The 23,561-nt window shown below is 54.7% G+C and overlaps 1 protein-coding gene across 1 annotated transcript in view; it reads right to left on the bottom strand.

The window, feature by feature from the left end:
* Positions 1-4,789: 4,789 nt before the first annotated feature.
* The window catches only part of Tmem266 (transmembrane protein 266), a 41,102-nt gene continuing 22,330 nt past the window's right edge, over positions 4,790-23,561 (bottom strand). Inside the window, exons 8-10 of the mRNA XM_042697747.1 lie at positions 14,263-14,452; positions 7,493-7,555; positions 4,790-5,358 (exon numbers count right to left, since the gene is read on the bottom strand). Of these exons, the coding sequence (XP_042553681.1) occupies positions 4,790-5,358; positions 7,493-7,555; positions 14,263-14,452 (822 nt within the window). The remainder of the gene's footprint in view (positions 5,359-7,492; positions 7,556-14,262; positions 14,453-23,561) is intronic.

Here is a 23,561-nt window from a genome sequence, read left to right as displayed (position 1 = left end):
TCCTTGAATAATTAACTATTCACCAGGAGACAATGCCAAACTTACAAGCAATAGAATTTCTGTTGATATGGAAGAAAAATAGAGGTTTTAAGTCATTTGTGAAACATTTTATTTTTGGTAGTACTGAGATTTGAACCCAGGGCCTTCCTTGTACTTGCTCTACCTCTTGAGCCAAGCTCTTTTTGCTATCTATCTACCTACCTACCTATGTTACCCCTCGGCCCCCCCCCCATCTTGGGGCTTGAACCCTGGGCCTGGGTGCTGTCCCTGAGCTCTTCAGCTCAAGGCGAGCGCTCTACCACTTGAGCCACAGCGCCACTTCCAGTTAATTCTGGTGGTTAATTGGAGATGAGCCTCATGGACTTTCCTGCCCGGGCTGGCTTTGAACCTCTCAGATCTCAGCCTCCTAGGTAGCTAGGATGACAGGCGTGAGCCATCGGCGCCCAGCTGTACCTCTTTTTATTGCTATGATAAAGGTGCTAGATAGAGGGGCTACAGTTACGTAAGTCAGAGAGCATACTTCTCATTGGACAATGTTACCCCTCCCTCACTCCCCACTTTCCCCTCCTTTCCCCCACAAGTTGTTCTTTTTCCACATAGTGTCCAGTGAGCACCACTGCTGCATTTGTTCACCCTTTGTCCCTCCATTCCTGTGCTTATGTATTATGTATGTATGTATGTATGTACGTATGTATGCATGCATGCATGCATGCATGTATATATGTATTTATCTACGTATCTTCTGCACAGGGTGTCGTGTTTATGCCTGGGCTGGCTTGGACTGATTTCCTCTTTTTTCTTCTAGCATCATTAGGATCACAGGTGTGCTCTCATGCCTAGCTTTTTCTTCTTTTTTGTTTTTGCAGGTACTGGGGCTTAAACTCAGGGCCTCAAGCTCTCTTTTGGCTTTTTGGCTCAAAATCGGAGCTCTACCACTTGACTTTCAGCTGTTTGCTAGCTAGTGAGAGATAAGAGTCTCACGGACTCTTCTGTCCATGCTTTGAACCACAATCCTCGGATCTCAGCCTCCTGAGTAACTAGGATGACAGGCGTGAGCCATGGGTACCTGCCTCACACCCAGCTTGTTACTGGTTGAGATGGAGCCTTGAAAACTTCTTTTCCCCCCAACCAGCCTCAAAGGACAATCCTCCTGACCTCAACCTCCTCCCCGGCTAGGATGGCAGGTATAAGCCAAGGGAGAGGAAGGTGGTAGTGGACTCTGGTCTGGGACCTGTGTCCTGTGGCATTGGGGTGAGAGGTGTCATTCAGAGGCGCAGATGGGTGCCAGCCAGACGGGTTCAGAGCTGCCCATGAGGGCCAGGATTCCCCCCAACACACACACCGGGGGGGCCACCCCCAGCCCCATCCCAACCCTCAGTGGCAACAAAGGAAAGAGCTATGCATCTCCTGGGTACGTGCCCCATAAGTGCTGCGTTGGCACTGGCAGGAATGCACCCCGCATCTATTATTAACAAGGATGCCTGCGCTTTGTGTCTCTCTGAAACCTTCTCCCAGGGCTTTCCCTTCCATTATGTCATTAGTTACCCCAGCAACTCCCGGCGGGCGGGGCTGGGAGGGAGGGAGCTGCTGCTCCTGTGCTGGGGGGGGGGCAAGCCTGACCAGCCAGGTGCACCCTGGGAAAAGCACAGCCACCAGTCCCGGGGAGGGGGGGCGGGGCAGGAGGGCAGGGAGGGAGCAGTTTGCTCCAGCATTGGTATCCGTTCAAAACCCAGGTCTGAAGTGGGCGCTGGTGGCTGATGCAGAATCCTAGCTACTCAGGAGGCTGAGATCTAAGGATCACAGTTTGAAGCTAGCCTGGGCAGATATATGTGAGAGACTCTTACCTCCAGTTAAGCAAAAAGCCTTTAGTAGGGGTGTGTTTCAAATGGTAGAGCACTAGCCTTGAGCAAAACAAGCCAACTGAGAGCAAGAGGCCCAGAGTTCAAGCACCAGGACTCACACACACACACACACACACACACACACACACACACATATGCACACACGCATGCACAGCTTCAAGCTAGAACGTTCTCCACGATGTGTAGATCTCGTCCTGGGTCTGGCCTGGGCACCCACTTCTTTGTGTTTTGTTTGGTTGTGGGGCTTGAACTCAGCTTGGGCGCTGTCCTTGAGCTCTTTTGCTCAAGGCGAGCGCTCTACCACTTGAGCCACAGTGCTACTTCTGGTTTTTCTGGTGGTTCATTGGAGATAAAAGTCTCCTGGACTTCCCTGCCTGGGCTGGCTTTGAACCAGGATCCTCAGCTCTCAGCCTCCTGAGTAGCTGGGATGACAGGCGTGAGCCCGGCGCCCCGTTAGCACCGTGTATAAACCTGTGACCATGTGGGTCCCGGCAGCACAGCCTGGGCTCCAGGCCCTCCCTTTGGATGCAGCCCTGATGGCTCTTCTGAGCCCCTAAAGTGGGCTCTTTGGATAGTGGGTGACAGGCAGGGAGCTGTTTTTCCCAGAGTAACAAATCTCCCAGGAGGGCTCGGCTCCATCTCTACCCAACTCCAGCTGCCTGACAGCCAGAACTGCAGGCCGTGGCGCTCCGGGGAGCCATCAAAACCAAAGCTCTCTCCTCCATCTTCTGCCCACTAGGCCTGCAGGACCGGCTCCTGATGGAGGCCTGGCCTCACGCCGGCCCCCTTGCCCCTGGACGCTGCTATGCCCACGCCTTCTTCTTCCAATACCAGCAGCCTCGCCCTGGGCCCCAGCAGCCACGCCCCCAGCCCACCTCTCATCCCACCCCTCGCCCCCACACTGCCTGCTTCTGATGGGTCAGCTCCTACTCTGTCTTGGAGATCATGGGTGGCTGCCTGCTCCAGGATCCGTTCTGAAGCAACTGCTTTTATAAAGCAGAATGCTTGTGGCTGTCTACCTTGGTATGTGTGAGCATGCGCACACATGCATGTGTGGTACTGGGACTGAACTTAAGACCTCATGCTTGGGTGCTCTACCACTTGAGCCATGCATTGGTTAATATTTACATGACATAGCCAGGCGCCGGTGGCTCACGCCTGTCATCCTAGCTACTCAGGAGGCTGAGATCTGAGGATCACGATTCAAAGCCAGCCTGGGCAGGAAAGTCAGTGAGACTCTTATCACAAAACCAGAAGTGGCGCTGTGGCTCAAGTGGTAGAGCGCTAGCCTTGAGCTGAAGAGCTGAGGGACAGTGCCCAGGACCAGAGTTCAAGCCCCACAACTGACAAAATTTTTTTACATGATATATATTTATATATTATATTGAAAACCATATATATATACACACACATACATACACACACATATATGTATGAGCCAGGGGTTGGTGGCTCACGCCTGTCATCCTAGCTACCCAGGAGGCTGAGATCTGAGGATCATGGTTCAGTCAGCCTGGGCAGGAAAGTCTGTGAGACTCTTATCTTCAATAAACCACGGAAAACCAGAAGTGGCGCTGTGGCTCAATCGATAGAGCACTCGCCTTGAGCTGAAGAGCTGAGGGACAGCATGTAGGCTGACCAAAAAAAAAGTATGCATGTCTGTATGTGGTGCTGGTATTAGGTTTGAACTAAAGGCCTTGCTTTTTTTTTTTTTTTTTTTTGCCAATCTTGAGGCTTGAACGCAGTGTTGGGCACTGTCCCTGAGCCTCTCTGTGCTCAAGGCTAGCGCTCTACCACTTGAGCCACAGTGGCACTTCTGGCTTTTTCTGTGTATGTGGTACTGAGGAATGGAACCCAGGGCTTCATGCATGCTAGGCAAACACTCTGTCAGTAAGCCACCTTCCCAGCCCATGGGCTTGCATTCTTGCCTTTTTCTTTTTCTCTTAAGGCTAGTGCCTTACCACTTGAGCCACACCTCCAGTTCTGGCTTTTTGCTGGTTAATTGGAGCTAATAGTCTCTCAGGTTTGTCTACCAGGGCTGGCTCCAAACTGCGATCCTCTGATCTCGGCCTCCTGAGGAGCTGGGGTGACAGGCCTGACCACCAGCGCCCAGCCTGTGTTGACCACTGTCTCCTGAAATAACCAGTCCTTCCTTGGCAGGTGACAAAGTTCCCACTCTTTGCCCAGGCTGCCGACCAAAGGAAAACCCGGGCCGATGGACGTTTCAGTGCGGCTGATTTTATTATGAAAGCCGAGGTGGGAAAATGGCTGTTTTTCCCCCAGGTCTCCCCTCCCCCCCCCCCACACCTGGCCCACCCTCCGTGTCACGTGATGTGAAAACCAGCTTGGTTTTGAGAAGCCTCATGCTGAAATGACCAGAGTGAGGACAGGCGCGGGGGGGGGGGGGGGGGGGGGGGGGGGGGGGTGCGGGTGGCAGGCGGTGTGAGCCTGCCAGGACGGGGGGGGGGGGGGGGGGAGGGGGGCGGAGGGGGGCTGGGGAAGCCCCCAACTCACAGTGAGTGCTGGGACCCGGGGTCCCGGGTGCCCTCAGGCGTGAAGGCAACAGAAGAGCCCAGGCTGGCCTTCCATCCTCGACCCTGCTGAAGCGGGGCCCCAGGCTGGCGTTTATAAAAACGTTAAAAACGAAAACACAAATAAACCACCCAAAACCACCCCCCCAAAAAAAAACACCCCCCCCCCAAGAAAAGAAAACCACCACCCAGCCGTGAGCACCACCCCCCTTTCCCCTGAATGGGACGAGAAGAGGAGGCCAGCCTCCCCGGAGGCTGGCAGCACCCTGAGGAAGGCCAGGCGGAATCGGGGGCCCCACCCGTGGCCCTCGGGGAAGCCTCCGGGGTCCCCAGAGAGCTTGGAGACGGCTGTCTCCCCTTGTTCCGCCCCTGGAGCTCCCCCCCCCCCCCCAGGCTCTAGCCCTCGGGGATCCTGAGCTTTGGCTCTGTGCATTCCAGCGCTCTGAGCTTGTCCTCCAGCGCAGGCGCAGTGGGCAGCAGGTGGATGGCCGGCTGGAGCGGGTGGACAGCCAGCTTGTCATCTTGGTTCTTCTGGTTGTACAGACTTACTCGCTGGGCCAGCTCCGGGCTGGGCCGGGCAGCTGGGGCTGGGTCCGAGGGCCTCTGGGCTGGGCAGAGGTCCCTGGTCAGGGTGGACAGCAGGTCCTGGACTGTGGCCTCAGCCATCTGGCGGGAGGGCGGCGGCCGTGTCTGGGGACACGGGCCCAGCTCCGACAGCAGCTCCTCCTTCCCGGTGCTGCAGTCCGTGGAGGAGCCGCGGGGCTGGCTGCTGTCGCTTTGGGCCCGGGGGACAGAGCTATGGGATGAGGGGGCACTGCTGTCCGAGATGATGCTGGCGCAGGTACCGTGGTCACCCGGCTTCAGGGGCACGTCCACCGAGAAGAGGTCTGAAGAGATGTTTGGCTGGTGGACGTCGATGGCGGCCGTGGTGAGCACACACGCTGCTGGCTCTGGAACCCCGCTGTCTGCAAGAAAGGGGGACCCTGTGGTCACATGTGGGCAGATGTGGACAGCAGGCCTGGACTACAGGCATGTGCTACAGACAGGGGCAAGTTGTGGTTCACTACCCATCCTGGAGCCAAGGGAGATCTCTGTGCTCCGTGTGTGTGTGTGTGTGTGTGTGTGTGTGTGTGTGTGTAAGAGAGAGAGAGAGTGTGTGTATATGAGTGTTCTGGGGCTGGACTCAGGACCTCAGCTCTGTCCTTGAGCTTTTCTGCTCAAGGCTAACACTGCACCACTAGAACAACAGCTCCACTTCCAGCTTTTTGGTGGTTAAGTGGAAATAAGAGTCTCTGGGACTTTCCTGCCCGGGGCTGGCTTTCAATCATGATCCTCAGATCTCAGCCTCTTGAGTAGCTGGGGTGACAGGGGTGTGCTACCAGTGCCCAACTTCTGATCTAAGGTGTGGACATTGAACACTGTTTGGTGGCTCATGCTTCTGGTGGCAGAGGCTTTAGGCCCTAGTCTGTGTTTTGTCAGGGCCGAGGGTGTGTTCCAGTGGGCTGCTGTTAGCTGCTGGACCCTCAATGTAGCCAATCTGGGGCCGGGATCCCAAACCACCCGCAATGGATCGGTATTACTTTTTTTTTTTGTCGGTTGTGGGGCTTGAACTCTGGGCCTGGGCGCTGTTCCTCAGCTCTTCAGCTCAAGGCGAGCGCTCTACCACTTGAGCTACAGCGCCACTTCCGGTTTTCTAGTGGTTTATTGGAGATAGGAGTCTCACGGTCTCTCCTGCCCGGGCTGGCTTTGAACCTCGATCCTCAGATCTCAGCCTCCTGAGTAGCTAGGATTACAGGCGTGAGCCACCAGCGCCCGGCGGATTGGTATTACTTTAAGCCACTGAAAAGCAGCATTTAGGACCCTGGGCCTATCTGGACTCAGAAAACACAGGCAGCTGGGACCAGGGACCCGGTCCCTGTCTGTGGAGGCCTGACTTGTTCTTTGTGGGCCTGTGGGGGCTGGGGCTACCCGAGCTGGGCTTTGATGGTTAATTATGTGCCCCTTAAGGGGGGCATCAGGGGTGGGTAACAGCGGGTGCATTTGCATAGGATGTTTGTCCCTCCAAAGTTGTGGACTGGCAACGTGGACAGGGAGATTCGGGCGGAAGGGAGGGGACTGTGAATCCAGCGGACTGAGTGTTGCTCAGAGCAAGCAGACGGACGGAGCCTTAGCAGACTAAAAGGGGCGGGGGAGAGGGAACCCAAATTAATGACGCATGGCCCCAAGTAAGATTTTCCCTTTCCTGTGGAATTTAGCCTCTGGGCCTGGGTTGCAGAGAACCAAGCCCTGAAGAACAAGACAGTCTTTAAAACGGCTGTCTCCCACTAAGGTAAGGCACAGTGGCTCCTGCCTGTCATTCCAGCTACTCAGGAGGCTGAGACCTGAGGATCCAGGTTCAAAGCCAGCCTGGGCAGACAAATCTGTGCCACTCTTATCTCCAATTAAATAGCAAAGAGCTGGAGATAGCTGGGTGAGGGTGGCTCACACCGTAATCCTACTCAGGAGGCTGAGATCTGAGGATCGCAGTTTGAGGCCAGCCTGGGCAAGAAAGTCCACGAGACTCTTATCTCCAATGAACCAGCAATAAGCCTGCAGTAGAGCTGTGGCTTAAGTGGTAGAGAGCTAGTGTGGAGTGTTAAAAGTCAAGCCTGAGGTATAGAGAGGTCCAGAGTTCAAGCCCTAGCATTGGCACAACAAACCAATCATGAAGCGCTGGCCTTCTCCGGGGTCCTTCTCCCAGGGCCCGTGCCTCTGTCTGCAGGGGTTCAGTGAGTGCCCCCTTCCCCGGCTTACCTGAGGCGCTCGGGTTAGGGAGAGATGTCACACACATTCTGGGTGACACGCCCTGTTCCATGTCAGGGTTTACATACAGCTCTCATTAATGGGTAATGGCAGAGCACCCCACCGGGTCCCGCCAGCTCAGCCCTGGGACACCCCAGCACCAGCTCTGAGCCAATTTCTGCTCTGTGTCGGGTGGCTGTGGTCTGCAGGCACCAGTCAGGCAAGGCCTGGCCGACTGTGCTTATCCTTGGATGTCAGGGTGGCTGCGGTGGCCTTTGAGTCCTGGTTCGCCCGCAGCAGCCCCCACCTGGGACTTACCACTGCTGGGGCCGTTGTAGTACTGACTGATGTAGCTGTTCATGTCGTCGTCTGCGACAGCATCTGTGGAAGTGGAGACAGAGAAGGGTGGTGGGGGGAGGGGAGGGAAGGGAGGAGAGGAGAAGGGAGAGAGGGAGGGAGGGAGGAAGGGAGGGAGAGACAGGCACTGTGGCAAGTTCAAAACTCCTGTCCTGACGAGCTGGCACTGGTAGCTCACGCCTAGCATCCTAGCTACGTACGAGGCTGAGAGCTGAGGATCATGATTTGAGGCCACTCAGGGCAGAATAATGCTGAAGACTCTTATCTCCAAGTAAAATCACCAAAAAGCTGGAAGTGGAGCTGGGCCTCAAGTGTTAAGAGTACAGGCACTGAACACCAAAGCTCAGGGACTGTGCCCAGGGCCTGAGTTCAAGCCCCAGGACCGGCACAATAAAAACAAACAAAAAAGAAAGAAGAAAAGGCTGGTGGCTGGTGGCTCTATGTCTGTCATCCTAGCTACTCAGGAGATTGAGATCTGAGGATCCTGGTTCAAGGCCAGCCTGGGTAGAAGAGGCAAGGAGACTCTTATCGCCAATTAACTACTCAGAAAAAGCCAGAAGTGGTGCTGTGACTCAAAGCGGTAGAGCGCCAGCCTTGAGCAATAGAAGTTCAGGGACAGCACCCAGGTCCTGGACCAGCAAAATGATCAAACAAGTTCCTAGGTAGTGCAGTGCCAGCAGGATGCCCTGAACATAGCCTCTGCTCACGGGGACGGCTCTGAAGTAAGTTATTCTTTCTTCCCTTTGCGCCTGTGTTGAGCGGGGCCTGGCCAATTCTTAGATGTCCTAGTATAAGGCATTTAGCTGCTTCTTTTTTTTTTCCTCTTGTGCTGGTACCAGGATTTGAACTCAGAACCTTGCTTAACTCTTTTCTCTCAAGGCTAGAAAGCCACGGCTCTACTTCTTTTTTTTTTTTAAACTGGTTAACTAGCAATAAGAGTCTCATCCAATTTCATGTGTGAGCTGGCTTTGAACCTTGATCCTCAGCTCTCAGCCTCCTGAGTGGCTGGGATGACAGGCGTGAGCCACTGGTCCTGGGCCTTGATTTCTGAGGCCAAACACACCTAAGATAGCTGTTCCCCAGCGGGCACTCTGCCATCACGTGGGGAGACTAAGCGGCTGCGTGCAGAAGCCTGGCTCTTGAAAGCTTTTTTGGACATTTTTTTTTTTTTTTCAATCTGTAAATGCCTGCGGTCAGAGGTGTGGTTTGCAGGAAGGCCGGAACTAAGGGAGGGGCCCCGCTGACGGGGCCCTGCCCCAGCATCAGCTACCAGCACACTCCACAACGATGACCCACAATTCGAATATGTGTCAATGTCCTCCACAGCCTTGTCTGCCACCCCGGGAAGCCGGAGATCCCAGGATCGAGGTTCAAAGCCAGCCTGGGCAGACAACCGTGAGACTCTCCAACTACATAGTTAAAAAGCTGAAAAGAGCCAGGCTCCCATAGCTCACGCCTGCCATCCCAGCTACTCAGGAGGCTGAGATCTGAAAATTGAGGTTCGAAGCCAGCCTGCGCAGCAAAGTCCATAAGACTCTTATCTCTGATGAACCACCAGAAAACTGGAAGTGGCGCTGTGGCTCAAGTGGTAGAGCGCTAGCCTTGAGCTGAAGAGCTGAGGGACAGCGCCCAGGCCCTGAGTTCAAGTCCCACAACCAACCAAAAAAAAAAAAAAAATCAACTTTGTCAAGTACTTGGGCCTAGCTGTTCCTGAGCACCATGGCCTCTCCCCACAGGCCCTGGACGACGGCCAGCCCCACCCTGGACGGTCCGTGCATGTGCGGCCCTGCTGCCAGCTGGTGTTGAGATTTCCTCTGAGTCTGACCAGCGGCCTCTCGCACCTTGCAATCTTGGGGGCCGATGAGGCACCTGCCTCCAGGGGCGCAGGGCCAGGGGAGCCCCCTGCCCCTTGCTGGGTAGATTTGGGGTGCTCCGGCTGGAGCCACCTGTGTGGCGGTTTCTCTGGGCCCTGGTGAGGCAGGAGGGGACACGGAGGCTGGCTCTGAGGGCGCAATTCGTGTCCCTGGGGGCTAGGGGCTGTAACTGACAGGTCCTGAGAGCAATAAATTTGGGGGTGACGTATTCATGACCGCGCAGACGCACTGTGGACTCAGCCCAGCTTCTAAAGATGATTTGTGCTCGAGCGAGTCTAAACAGAAGCGGGTCGGGGTGTCTGATGGCTGGCGGCTCCGGGCAGGGGCTGGGGTGGCCGGGGCCCCCCTCCCCGCACCCCTGTCCTCCTCCACTGCTATAACTCACTGCTCTGTCTACAGGCCTGACTGTCTCTTGGAAGGTTCCAGAGCTCAGCTGACCTGAGGGTCATGGCCAGCAACAAATGCGGCCTTTTTCCTTCCTCTCTGCAGTGGCCTGCAGCGCCCCTGCACTGGTCCCCCCAGAATTCCTCCTGTCACCGCCATCCCTCCCCGGACGCCGCACTGGGGGGCCGGCGTGGGGCCGTCCATCACCCCTGAGCCCTGCCCTGGGCCTCGGGGTGGGTTATGCAGGGGGTGGGGGCCCAGGGCATGGGGTTGGGGGTGCATCCCTGGTGTGGGGTCCCCAGGGATCCCACACAGCAGGTGGTGTGGAGGAGGGGAGGGGTTTCGGGGAGGGACACTGACAGCTGTGCCCGAGGTGTATGCTGGGTACCTCGAAAGGAGGAGCCCCTCTCCTGTGCCTTCTAGAAGGGTGCAGAGGCCCAGCACAGACCTTGGGAAGCCTGGCTGACACGCAGCCAAGCCACCTGCGGCCTCCAACTTAGGTCCAGTTCCTCCCTTCCTTCCTCCCTTCCTCCCTCCCTTCCTTCCTTCCTCCCTTCTGAAGACTGCCCAGCTTGCTTGCTTCTTCCTCTTCCTCCTCCTGCTCTTCTTCCCCTTCTCCAAACTCAGTTGTTGACTCCCTCTGGAGCTAAACCCAGTCTCTGGGGCTGGGCTCTGGGGGGGGTCACTGACTAACCCCCCCCTCCTAATTATCTGCTGCAGGAAGAGGAGGAGGAGGAGGAAGAAGAGGAAGAGGAGGAGGAGGAGTAAACAAGCAAGCAAGCAAGCTGGGCAGTCTTCAGGAGGAGGAAGAAGGAAGGGAGGGAGGGAGAGAGGGAGGAAGAAGGAAGGAAGGAAGGAAGAAAGGAAGGAAGGGAGGGAGGGAGGGAGGGAGGGAGGGAGGCAGGCAGGCAGGCAGGCATCCGGGCATTCTTCGGGCTGGCCGGGTGGGGAGGGCTTCGGGCTGGCCGGGTGGGGAGGGCTTCGGGCTGGCCGGGTGGGGAGGGCTTCGGGCTGGCCGGGTGGGGAGGGCTTCGGGCTGGCCGGGTGGGGAGGGCTTGGCCCTAGGGCAGTGCCAGCTGTGCCTTGCTCACGCTCTGCTCTGGCATCGCAAGATCTCAGCGTGCTCAGGACTGGAACCCAGTTCCCGCCGGCCTTGGGAAGAGGAACTCAGGGAGCAAAACTAGCACTTCCCAAAGACAGCAAAAGCTGGGTGCCAGCGCTCAAACCTGTCATCCTAGCTGCTCAGGAGACTGAGATCCTAGGATCACAGTTCAAAGCCAGCCAAAAAGCCAGAAGTGGCGCTGGGGCTCCAGCGGCAGAGCGCTCACCTTGAGCAAAAAGCAGCTGAGGGACAGTGCCCAGGCCCTAGGTTCAAGCCCTAGGACCAGCTCGTACATGTACACCCACCCTGGGAGCTGGAGCAATCCGAGACTCCTGGCCTCCATGCCCAGGGCGCAGGGCGGAGACCGAGAGCTTCGCTTTGATCTTTGATCGTTAGTCTTGCAGACGCTGTTCCAGGCAGTGGACTGTGGAAGCGAGGCTGCGTGGTCCCAAGCTAGCCTGGCCTGGCTGGAAGCCGCTTCAACGCGCACTGGGCTGGCTCCCAGAAGTGAGAGCGAGTTTGGCAGGCAGGCAGGCAGGCCAGGCAGCCACGGAACGGGCTGCAGAAGACTCAGAGCTAAGGGCCGTGCTGTTCCACGCAGGTGGAAAGCCAAGGCAGGGTGAGGCCGGGGTGGGAGGCAGCTGGGGGTCGCATGCGTCACCCGCTAGGGCTGAATCACTGCGTCCCTCCCAGATTTATCACGCCAGGATCTTAATCCCCAGTCGCAGAACGCCATCCTACTCAAGGTCAGGCCACACTTACCAGTGGGGCAGATGCCAAACCCCCATGACTGAAACCCTCATAAAAAGAGGGGGGATTTGCACACCAATTCACACACACGTACACGGGGAGATGCCATGGGAAGATGAAGGCAGAGCCGGGGATGTGTCTACCAGCAAAGAGACGCCAAGGGAGGCCGAGGATGCCAGCCGCCGGGCGCCCGGGGACATGCCCGGAACAGAGGCTCATGGCCCAGAAGCCTGGCCTGCCACCACCAGCCCAGACTTCAAGGCAATTTGAGCAGCTCTGTCTGTGGCAAGCCAGTACTCAGACACTTTAGACCTTTCCCTAAGGGCCACAGAACCAGTGCAAGTTAAATCAGGAGGGGACATGGATGATTCTGGAAAGTCACTGTGTAATGGGGGAAGGAAGGCTGTAGAAGGCACCTACAGGGGCAAAGCTGGCATCCAGGAATACAGCCAGGGATGAGTGCTAAGGAGAGGAGTGTGTATGTGCGCATGTGTGTGTGTGTGTGTGTGTGTGTGTGTGTGCTGGTAGTGGGGCTTGAACTCAGGGCCTTGAACTTCCACTTAGCTTTTGCTTCTTTTTGCTTAAGGTGGGTGCTCTACCACTTGAGCCACACCTCCATTTCCAGGGTTTTGCTGGTTCATTGGAGATAAGCATCTCACAGAGGCTGGGAATGGGGCTTAGAGGTAAAGTGTTTGCCCTGGTAGAGTGAAGCCCTGGGTTTGATTCCTCAGTACCACATACACAGAAAAAGCCAGAAGTAGGGCTGGGAAGGTGGCTCAGTGGTAGAGCGCTTGCCTTGCATGCATGAGGCCCTGGGTTCGATTCCCCAGCACCACATAAGCAAAAAGTAAAAAAGCTGGAAGTGGTGCTAGCCTTGAGCTGAAGAGCTGAGGGACAGCGCCCAGGCCCAGAGTTCAGGCCCCACGATGGACTCCCCCCCCAAAAAAAAGAAAAAAAAAGAAAAGAAAAAGCCAGAAGTGGTGCTGTGGCTCAAGTGGTAGAGCACTAGCCTTGAGCAAAAGCAGCTCAGGGACAGTGCCCAGGCCCTGAATTCAAGCCCCAGGACTGGCAAAAAAAAAAAAAAAAGTCACAGACTTTTCTTCCCTGGTTGGACTCAAATGTTGATCCTCAGACCTCAGCCTCCTTGAGTAGCTAGGATAGCAGGTGTGAGCCCCTAATGCCGAGCCTTGAAGGAGATATTTTGTTCCTGGCCTGTCTGTCCGTCTGTCTTCCCTTTCCTCTCTCCCTGGGTTTGGAGCATAGTGAGGTAAGTCTTCGATCTACTACACAATTCCCTGGTCTCCCGAGACACAGGACCAAGAAGCCACAAATTGCCCCTCTGAGGCCCCATGATTCCAAACAAATCTTCCTTCCTTGCTGATCAACCTCAGTAGACGTCTAACACATGGCCTTCGGTCCTTTCCACCCCTCTCATGGCTCTTCCCATATCCTGAGAGCCGGGGGTGGGGGTGGGGGGGTTAAATCCACTCCTAGAAGAAATGCTATTTCAGGTCTTGGGCGGAGAACGGCAGCCATCCCCTCTGCCCACCGGGGCCGCCTCTGATCCCGCTGTCCCAGCTAGAGGAACACTGGGTCTGGTGAAGCCACCCTAGGATTGAGCTCCTGGCACAGCACCCTGGCACCCTGGCTGCGTGACCCTGTGAAGAGCTCTTAACTGCTTTGTGACAAAGGCCCAGCAATTGTTCCCATTTGAAAGCTGGCAAAACGGATGCCCAGAAAAGCAAAAGTCCCTCCGGAGTAACATAGCTGGCAGACTGAGGAACTGAGATTTGGGGCTAGAAAACATTCCCATCTACACAGTCCCCCCCTCCCCTGGCCTGGGCTGGAGGCCCTGGCCTCTTCTCATCTCCACTGTGTACCACAGCCATCCATTTGCTTCCCTCTGGAAAGCTGAGGTTTCTGGACTGCTCTGCCTCCTCTTCCCAACTCCTGACCTTCCTATTTGGATCTGGTAGGTGGCTCTCCAGGAGGAACGTTCTAGACCTTCTATTGCTTATTCATGATGTGCCTTTGATGCCTTTCCTGCTTCTTCATAAGAAGCCCAGCTGGGTGGACGCGGGCGGCTCCCGCCTGTCATCCCAGCTGCTCAGGAGGCTGAGCTCTGAGGATCGCGGTTCCACGCCAGCCCAGGCAGCAAAGTCGGCCAAACTCATCTCCAGTGACCACCAGGACACCGGAAGTGGCGCTGTGGCTCAAGTGGGAGCTGCAGAGCTGAGGACAGCGCCAGGCCCAGAGTTCAAGCCCACGACCGACCACGAAACAGAAAGGTCAGGCTGGGTGTGCTGGCTCCAACCTGCAACTCCAGCCACTTGCGAGATCAAGGCCCCAAGCGGCTTGGGCGACAATCCGGAGCCCTTACGGTTAAAAGCAACGAAAGCAAAACAAGTGCTGGGCCGCGGCTCAGGCGGCGAGCGCCCGCCCCCCGCGGGCCCGGCTGGTGCCTCGTCCTCAGCGCGCGCCGCCGCTGCGCCGGCCCCTGCGCCTCGCTCCAGTCCTGCTGGCTGGTGGTTCACGGCGCGGGCCGCCTGGGCTGGCTCTGAACCGCGATCCTCCTGCTTCGGCCTCCCTGATCTGGGGGTCCCGGGCCCCCGCGGGCTCACCTTGCGCCGGCCGCAGCTCCTCCACGACGCTCTCGGCCGCCGTGTCCTCGCCCCACGCGCCCGCCTCCACCACCTGGTAGCGGCCTCGCGGCTGGCTGAGCACGTGCGGGGCCCGCAGCGCCGCCTCCCGCTCGGCCGCCAGGTCCAGGTCCTGCTGCGCCAGGTGCGCGCGCAGCTGCCGGATCTCGAACTGCGAGAGGCAGAGGGCGGGACATGGTCGGCTTAGGGGCGTGGCCAACGTGCTGGGGGCGTGGCGGATGTACCTAGTGAGGGGCGTGGTTTGCTTTGGGGCGGGGCCGATGTATGGGGGGGAACGGGACTTGGATGCTGGAGGGTGTGTGGGCAATATACCTGGGGGCGTGGCCAATGTGCTTGGGCGGGGCTGTATGGGCGTGGCTTATGCTCTGGGGGCGTGGCGTGACCCACAGCCTAACCTCAGCTACTGGGGGGCAGACAGGGGAGGGGGGGGGGAGGCTGAGAGCTCCCCAAGCTGGGTGCTCCGCTGGCAGCTTGTGCCTGTCATCCCAGCTTCTGGGGAGGCCCAGATCTGAAGATCACAGTTCAAAGTCAGCTCAGGCAGGAAACTGTATCTCCAACTATCCATCCAAAAGCTGGGAGTGACAGGCTGGGAAGGTGGCTCAGTGGTAGAGTGCTTGCCTGGCATGCGTGAGGCCCTGGGTTCGATTCCTCAGCACCACATACCCAGAAAAAAGCCAGAAGTGGTGCTGTGGCTCAAGTGGTAGAGCACTAGCCTTGAGCTAACGAAGCTCAGGGACAGTGCTCAGGCCCTGAGTTCAAGCCCCATGACTGGCAAAAGAAAAGGAAAAGAAAGAGCTAGAAGTGAGCTGGGTACTGGTGGCTCACGCCTGTCATCCTAACTACTCAGGAGGCTGAGATCTGAGGATTGCAGTTCGAAGTCAGCCCGAGTAAGAAAGTCCGTGAGATTCCTCTCCAATGAGCCACCAGAAAACCAGAAGTCGTGCTGTGGTTCAAAGTGGTAGAGCGCTTGCTCACCTTGAGTGCATAAAGCTAAGGCGCAGGCCCTGAGTTACCCAGCTTTGGGTAAATCCCTTCACCTTCCTGGCCTTCCTTACCTAGTAAAATAGAGTTCTCACCTGGTAACAATGGAGCATGTTCTTATTTTGATTTATAATAATAATTATTATTGGGTCGAGCTTTATTGCTTTTGCTTCTAAGGCTTTCCAAATAGCTCTTGGGTTTGTGGGATGGCTGTTCACACTCCAGACCCCACCTGGGCATCCCGGTTTAGAGGCCCACTTGGCGTGCAACACTGCAGCACTGGCATGTGCCGTGTGAGACACAGGGCCTTTACTGCCACCTCCTGTTCAAAGTGCGCATTGCACACCGTATCGCTTCTGCACCGGGGAGAACAGGAGAGGCAGGCAGAAGCTCCCCAGCCTCCCTCTTCCCCCTCCCCCAGAATGTGGCCAGCACCTGAGCCCTGCAGACAGCAGCACCAGAGGCTGGCTCACTGGATTTGCACATCTAACGTGATCAAAGCAGCACAGCACCAGCGTCCCCACATGCACGCCTCCAGAGCTTCCATCTAGAGTTGGCTGGATCTAATGTCATTGCTGCCCTCTCTTCCTCTCTCCCCGACATCCAAGCTCTCCTCCCCCTGCATCCAGCTCCATCAGTGCCAGCCCAGGCTGCCCACGGCTCTCCAGTTCCCCTGCCGGCTCTCACCAGATTCGTTCTGTGTTTGTTTTCCTTCCTTCCTTCCTTCCTTCCTTCCTTCCTCCCTCCCTCCCTTCCTTCCTTCCTTCCTTCCTCTCTCCCTCCCCTCTCTTTCTCTCTCTCTCTTTCTTTCTATCCTGGGGCTTGAACTCAGGGCCTGGGACCTGTCCCTGAGCTTCTTTTACTCAAAGTTAGCACTCTACCATTTGAACCATAGCCTCACCCCTTCTGGCTTTTTCTGTGTATGTGGTACTGAGGTCTTGAAGCCAGGGCTTCATGCACGCTAGGCAAGCACTCTACCACAAAGCCACATTTCCAACCCTGGCCATTTGTATTTCTCTATCACAGTTCTCCAACAGGAGTCACAGGATCGCAGCAGACCTAAATCACAGCTCTTCTCTCCATACGCCGATTTCACACTCTGGAGAAAGCCTCAACTCCTTGGGTTTATTTCTTATATTTGTGCTGGTCCTGGGACTTGAACTCAAGGCCTGAGTGCCTGTCCCTGAGCTCTTTGGGCTCAAGGCTAGCGCTCTACCACTTGAGCATTTCTGGCTTTCTGGTGGTTAATTGGAGATCAGAGTCTCAAGGGCTTTCCCGCAGGAGCCAGCTTTGAACCGCAGTCCTCAGATCCTAGCCTCCTGAGTAGCTAGGATTACAGGCGTGAATCACTGGCACCTGGCTAATCCTTGATTGTTTCAATCTTGTGCTTTTCTTTTGGCCCTTGGCCCTACCCGGTGCCTCTGGTCCCATTTCTCCAGAAGACAAACCTTGAAGGCTGGGGTGTGGTTCCCAGGTTGTGCAAACTTGGAAATGGGCCTAGGGATTTCAAATACTATTTTACACACCTCTCTACTTCCTTGCTACAACAGCGGTCTGGTGCCACATGCCTTCTTCCAGATTCCTGGTGGTTTTGTGGAAAGAATCACCTTTCTGTCCTTCTCTTCAGGTTCTTTCATTAAAAACTCTGATCCTTGCCTGTCATCCTAGCTACTCAGGAGGCTGAGATTTGAGGATCGCAGTTTGAAGCCAGCCCAGGCAGGAAAGGCTGTGAGACTCTTATCGTCAAAGAACCACTAGAAAAGTGAAGTGGAGCTGTGGCTCAGTGCAGCCTTGACCTGAAGAGCTTGAGGGACAGCACCCAGGCCCTGAGTTCAAGCCCCACGACCGACCAAAAACAGCATAGAAAACAAAACTCTGATCCCACTCAATCCAGTGCCATTTTCCTATTTTTCCATGTTCCTGGGTCCCTCCTGGCCTACAGGACTTAACACGGTCACTAAATTCGGAGCATTTGTTTTTCTTCCTTTTCTATTGCTTTAGTGGCCGTGGGGGTGGAGGGGAGGATCACAAAAATATACATGGCTCTTTACTGTGGCTCACGCCTGTAATCCTAGCTGCTCAGGAGGCTAAGATCTGAATATCCCAGTTCAAAGACATCCCCAGAAAGACCCATCCATGAGATTCTTACCTTCAATGTCCCAGCAAAAAGCTAGATGTGTGATTCAAATGGTGGAGCACCAGCCTTGGGCTAATACGCTAAGCAAGAGCACAAGGCCCTGAGTTCAGGTCCCAGTCCCAGAGCACATGTGTACACACACACACACACACACACACACACACACACACACACACACACACACACACACACACACACACACACACACACACACACACACACACACACGTTCTGTCTCCTCTTCCGCCCCCTAGTGGTGAACCAGTAAAACAAGGCCTGTCTCCAAGTGTAGGCTGCTCTTTGCAGCACACCAGCCTTATCAAGGCTGATTCCAGACTACCAAGGAAATACCACACAGGTTGAGGGCCAGGCCCAAAATGCATCCTCACAAGCCAGCAAGGCTCTCCACACACCAAGAGCACAGAATCTGCAAGAAGGCCTGGCGGGCGGGGGGGGGGGGGGGGGGACAAGATACCCCACAGAGTAAAGGACTAGGTGAAACCAAGTTAGCCTGTAGTTTCTGACTGAGTCTAACTCCACCCACAGCTTGAGATCCCCCCACACTGCCCCACACCCCAGGCTGATGGAAGCCTCTCTTGGGCATACCCAGCCCTCTTTCTCCAAGGCCACGCGTCTGGGCTGCAGGCCCAGCTAATGGCTTCTTGGGCCACTCTGAAGGATGCATTATTGATGGCTTGTAATCGATCTGGAGAAGCCCCAGGGAGTCCCACTGGAATTCAAGCCAGACAGCTGGAGACCAGACCCGGCCCAGACGGGAGCAGCCAGGGACACGGTAAGAAGTTTTGAACTAAAAGATATAAAGCCTAAGCCGGGCACCAGTGGTTTGTGCCAGTCATTCTAGCTACTCAGGAGACTGAGCTCTGAGGATCGTGGTTCAAAGCCAGCCCAGGCAGGAAACTCCGTGAGACTCTTATCTCCAATAAACTACGTGAAAAAGCCGGAAGTGGTGCTGTGGCTCAAGTCTTGAGCAAAGGGACAGAGTCCAGGCCCAGAGTTCAAGCCCCAGGGCCCCTCCCCCCAAAGATGTAAAGCCCAAGTAAGTAGATGTTTTCCTGCTCACTCATTCATAAGTCAGGCAAAGCTGCTGGGGTGAGAGAGACATGTTCTAATTCTGTTATTCATTTTGAGATTCAAAAGCTTTGAGGACCCCTGGATGCTGATGGCCCACACCTATTATCTGAGCTACCCAGGAGACTGAGATCTGAGGCTCCAGCTTAGACAGGAAAATCCGTGAGACTCTTATCTCCAATGAATCAGCAAAAAGCTGGAAGTGGAAGGGTGGCTCACATGGTAGAGTGCCAGCCTTGAGTGAAAAAGCTAAAAGAGAATGCTAGGCCCTTAGTTCAAGCCCTAGTACTAAGTCTTGATATGGGCATGAAACATGGTTTTCCCTAAGGCCTGAGAAAGATAACTCAACTCAGAATGTCTATAAAGCATCAACAATGTATGACATGCAGTAAGATGTGCTAGTTGTGCAAATGAGCAGGGAAAAGTGGTCAGTGATGGGGACATAAAGCAGTTAGTGCAAACTGACCTTGTAAATATTGGTGTGAACCGATAAGGCCTTCAATCACAATGTATAATATGGTGCAGAACATGAGCTGGACAGGGTAGCGCATGCCTGTAATCTCAGCTCTCAGGAGACGGAAGCAGGAAGATCTAAAGCGTGAGGCCAGCCTGAGGTACTTAGTGAAACTATCTCAAAAAGAAAAGAAAAGGGCTGGGAAGGTGGCTCAGTGGTAGAGCGCTTGCCTTGCATGCCTGAGGCCCTGGGTTCGGTTCCTCAGCACCACATAAGCAAAAAGAAAAAACCACTCAAGTGGTCAAGAGCGCTAGCCTTGAGCTGAAGAGCTGAGGGACAGCGCCCAGGCCCAGAGTTCAGGCCCCACGACTGGACCCAAAAAACAAAATAAAACAAAACAAAAGATTTACTGTGTAACTATAATGCCTCTGTACATTGCCTTTATAATAATAATAAAACTAAAAATGAATTAATAAATAAAAATACTATTAAAAAAGAAAACAAGGGTAAAGTAAATAAAAGGATTTTGAGTCGAGTGCCAGTGGCTCATGTCTGTAATCCTAGCTACTCAGGAGGCTGAGATCTGAGAGGTTCAAAGCCCAGGCAGGAAAGTCCATGAGACTCTTATCTCCAATAAACCACTTAGAAAACTGAAAGAGGTGCTGTGGCTCAAGTGGTAGAGCACTAGCCTTGAGCTGAAGAGCTCAGGGACAGCGCCCAGGCCCAGAATACAAGCCCCACGACAAAAAAAAAAGGATTTTGATTTTTGGCTAGTACTGGGGATTTGAACTCAGGACCTTGTGCTTGATAGGCAGGTACTCTTCCTACCTGAGCCAAGTTCTCAGACTAATTTATACTTATTTTTGCAGTAAGAGCTCACATTTTTCCTTGGGCTGGTACAGACTATAATCCTCTTATGTACGGCTTTCCATATAGATGGGAAGACGGGTACATAGCACTGTACCTGGTCTTCTCTTGGTTGAGATGGAGTCTCTAACTTCTTGCTTGGAGTGGCTTTAAGCCTCAATCCTCCCATGCTGCCTCCTGAGTAGCTAGGATCACTACATCAGGCTATGGATCCTGCATTTCTAGCAAAGAATTAGAATCTGCCAATGGAAATCAAGTCACACTTGTAGAGCCTTATTAGACAATACCTAAAATTGAAGACTGGACAGAGTAAAAGCACTCAAAGAGAGGTCTATAAAAATATCCAAAGCTGGGCCGGGAAGTTGGCTCAGTGGCAGAGCGCTTGCCTTGCAATGCATGAGGCCCTGGGTTCGATTCCTCAGCACCACATAAGCAAAAAGAAATAAGCCAGAAGTGGCGCTGTGGCTCAAGCGATAGAGCGCTAGCCTTGAGCTGAAGAGCTGAGGGACAGCGCCCAGGCCCAGGATTCAGGCCCCACGACCGGACACCCCCCTCCAAAAAAAATATCCAAAGCTAGGCGCTGGTGGCTCATGCCTGTCATTCTAGCTACTCAGGAGGCTGAGATCTGAGGATCGTGGTTCAAAGCCAGCCTGGGCAGAAAAGTCCAGGAGACTCTAATCTCCAGTAAACCACCAGAAAACGGCAAGTAGTTCTGTGACTCAAGTAGTAGAGCACTTGCCTGGAGCTGAAGAGCTGAGGGACAGCGCCCCAAGTCCTGGTTGGTCCTGGTACAAAAAAGAAAAATAATCACCACGCCTTTCCCCCCAAATATTACAAATCCACTGAAAAACATCAGCTATGCAGATTCAGGATACTGTGATACTTTTCAACAGGACAACAACAACATATCAAAACTGCACACCTCACCAACCCTGTAGCCAAAAACAGAAGAAACCCCCTAGCCCTCAGGTTCTGGTGGGGGGTCTGGGGGGGGGTGCGGTTCTGACATAGAAGGGCCATAGCCACAGCCACTGTGAGACACAACGGAGCAAATCTTCCACGGTAAACAGGTCTGTTGCAATGAGGAAAAAAAAAAGAAAAACAAAACACCCTCCCCAGAGGATGGAAGAGCAAAGTGCAATCCCAGCCCCACTTACGCAAGGCATTAGCTAAGTATTTCCAATCAGGCTGGTGAGAGCGCATTACTGAAGCAAGCCCGCCCTCGGGTGGGCGGGGCTCTTAATGTGTGCCCCCCCCCCCCCCCCCCCCCCCCCCGTGAGGCCACGCCCAGCGCTTCTCCCAGCCTTTAATGGTCTCTGCGCAGCGTCCGCTTGACACTGACCTTGGCCTAATCGATGCCCACTCTGGCCAGAAGCTTGATGGCGTGGAGCGATCAGTTCTGTTCCGGCCTCTTAATGCAGCCGGGACAGGTGGTCCGGCCTGCACAACCAGCTCCCATTTGGGAGGGCAGCCAATGTTGATTTCCATTAGTTTTGCCATTGTTAGTAACACACACACACACACACACACACACACACACACACGTCAGGAGACGGTTGCAAAGGAATGATGTAGGGGTGAGGCGAAGAGGAAATTGATCTTGACCCCTCTCGGTTCATCGTGGAGATGGCTGGGGGATGGCCATGCATTTAAGAGATGGCAAAGTATATGGAAACAAATTCCTCTGGTGGCTAGCAGCTCAATAGAAAAATAGGCTTGTCAGGAATATTCTGGGCTGTTTTTACAAATCACTTCTCACGTTTTGGGAAAATAATAATAATAAACATCACTTCTCCTCCTCCTCTTCCATCTCCTCCTCCTCCTCCTCCTTTCTTCTTCTTTTTGGTTAGTCCCAGAGCTTGAACTCAGGGCCTGGGCGCTGTCCCTGAGCTCTTTTGCTCAAGGCGAGCTCTCTACCACTTTGAGTCATGGCGCCACTTCCGGTTTTCTGGTGGTTTATTGGAGATAAGAGTCTCTGACTTTCCTGACAGGCTGGCTTTGAACCTTGATCCTCAGATCTCAGCCTCCTGAGTAGCTAGGATGACAGGTGTGAGCCACTGGTGCCCAGCCTTCTAGTGATTCCTGACTAATCTGAGTAACAAAGGCTGTTGTGCTGAGCCAGGGCTTTGAGGTTGGGAAAGAAGGAACTTTTTCAGAGAGAGCGTATGCCCAGAGTTAGGACAGGAAATCCCTTTCTTCATGTGTTCTTCTTCCTTCTTGCCCTTTGGCCCCGCCTTCCAGCTGTACGCCCAGCCTCACAGGGGAGGGATGTGGGCAAAGTTTCTGGGTTTCTCTCAGGATGTTGGAAACTAGGATGGGAGCCAGGCCAGGCTGGAGTCGGAGGGCACTTAGTTCCCAGTCTGGCCTCCCTGAATCTCCAGGGCTCTGGGACCAGAGCGGGGATGGCAGCACATCATCTGCTCTACTTTTCCCACAGAAATGCCTCGTGCTTGGGGTAAGAGTCTTACCTGTTTCTTCAGGATGAACCGTCTTGGGGGACTGGGCCTCCTGCTAGATTGGCACTGTTAGAAGCATCAGACTCCTGTCATGGCGGATTTTTTTATTGTTGGTGTTAGTCCCAGGGCTTGAACTCAGGGCCTGGAGGCTGTCCCTGAGCTTTTGTACTCAAAGCTAGTTCTGTACCACTTGGAGCCACAGTTCTACTTCTGGCTTTTTTTGGTGGTTCATTGGACATAAGAGTCTTACAGACTTTCCTGCCTGGGCTGGCTTTGAACCATGATTCTCAGATCTCAGCCTCCTGAGTAGCTAGGATGACAGGTGTGAGCTACCAGTGCCCAGCTCCAGTTAAGTCTTGAATCTCTGCCCAGACTAAGTCTGGAAAGGCTGCGTCTCTCTGTCCCCCTAGGGTGTGGGCACCCAGCTTCGGACACAGACTTTCTTGATTTCTCTACAGAAGTCTTATAAATAACCGGCTCTATTCAGATCACCTCCTACCCTCCCCAAGGCTACTGGGGTTCCAGCCATCTGTCCTTCTGGCTATCTGAAGATGACAGGCGTCAGGTGCATTTTAAATTAAAATGCTTTAGCTTCACACATTTCTTTTCCAGATGCGTCTCCAGGAGGGAACCGTGTCTTTATTTATGGGTGGGTCTTTTGTGTGCCAAATCAGGGGAACCTCCCTTGGGCCCCCTGTCCCCCCCCCACCCCCCCCGCCGGGAGGCTACCTGTGACCAGTGGCTTGAGTTCTCACGGCAGGAGCCTGGGATCCGGGACCGGGGACCTGGCAGAAGCCGTGAGAGGTGTGTGCCAGCATGGTTTGTTCTGGGTCCTGCGGCCCAGACCCAGGGAAGAGGCAGCATGTGTGACAGAGTGGGCGTGTCCTCTTGCCTGGCTGGGACTAAAGGCGGCAGATGCAGCCTTGTCTGCCTGTCTTCTTGTTAGCCAGTGGCTTGAGAACCACTTGATCATTGGTCAGCCAGTTTGGGGGCGATTTTCGTAACTGCCCTTTCCCCTTTGGTCCAGTCACCCAGGGAGGTCCTTCAAGCCCCCCAAGAGAGCTTCCTGTCCCCTCTTCTGCCCACCCCCAGCAGCAGCCAGAAAGATGGACCAAAAAGATCTACCAACATGACAGGTGCCTCACACTTGTTATCCTAGCTACTCAGGAGGCTGAGATCTGGGGATCGAGGTTCAAAGGCAACTTGGGCAGAAAAGTCCCATGAGACTCTGCTCTTCAATGAACCGCCAGAAAACCGGAAGTGGCGCTGTGGCTCA

This window comes from Dipodomys spectabilis, unplaced genomic scaffold, assembly GCF_019054845.1.
Source record: "Dipodomys spectabilis isolate Male_0828 unplaced genomic scaffold, ASM1905484v1 ptg000228l, whole genome shotgun sequence".
Lineage (NCBI taxonomy): Eukaryota > Metazoa > Chordata > Mammalia > Rodentia > Heteromyidae > Dipodomys > Dipodomys spectabilis.
The sequence above is the reverse complement of the archived record's forward strand: the minus strand, read 5'-3'. Positions and strand labels throughout refer to the sequence as shown.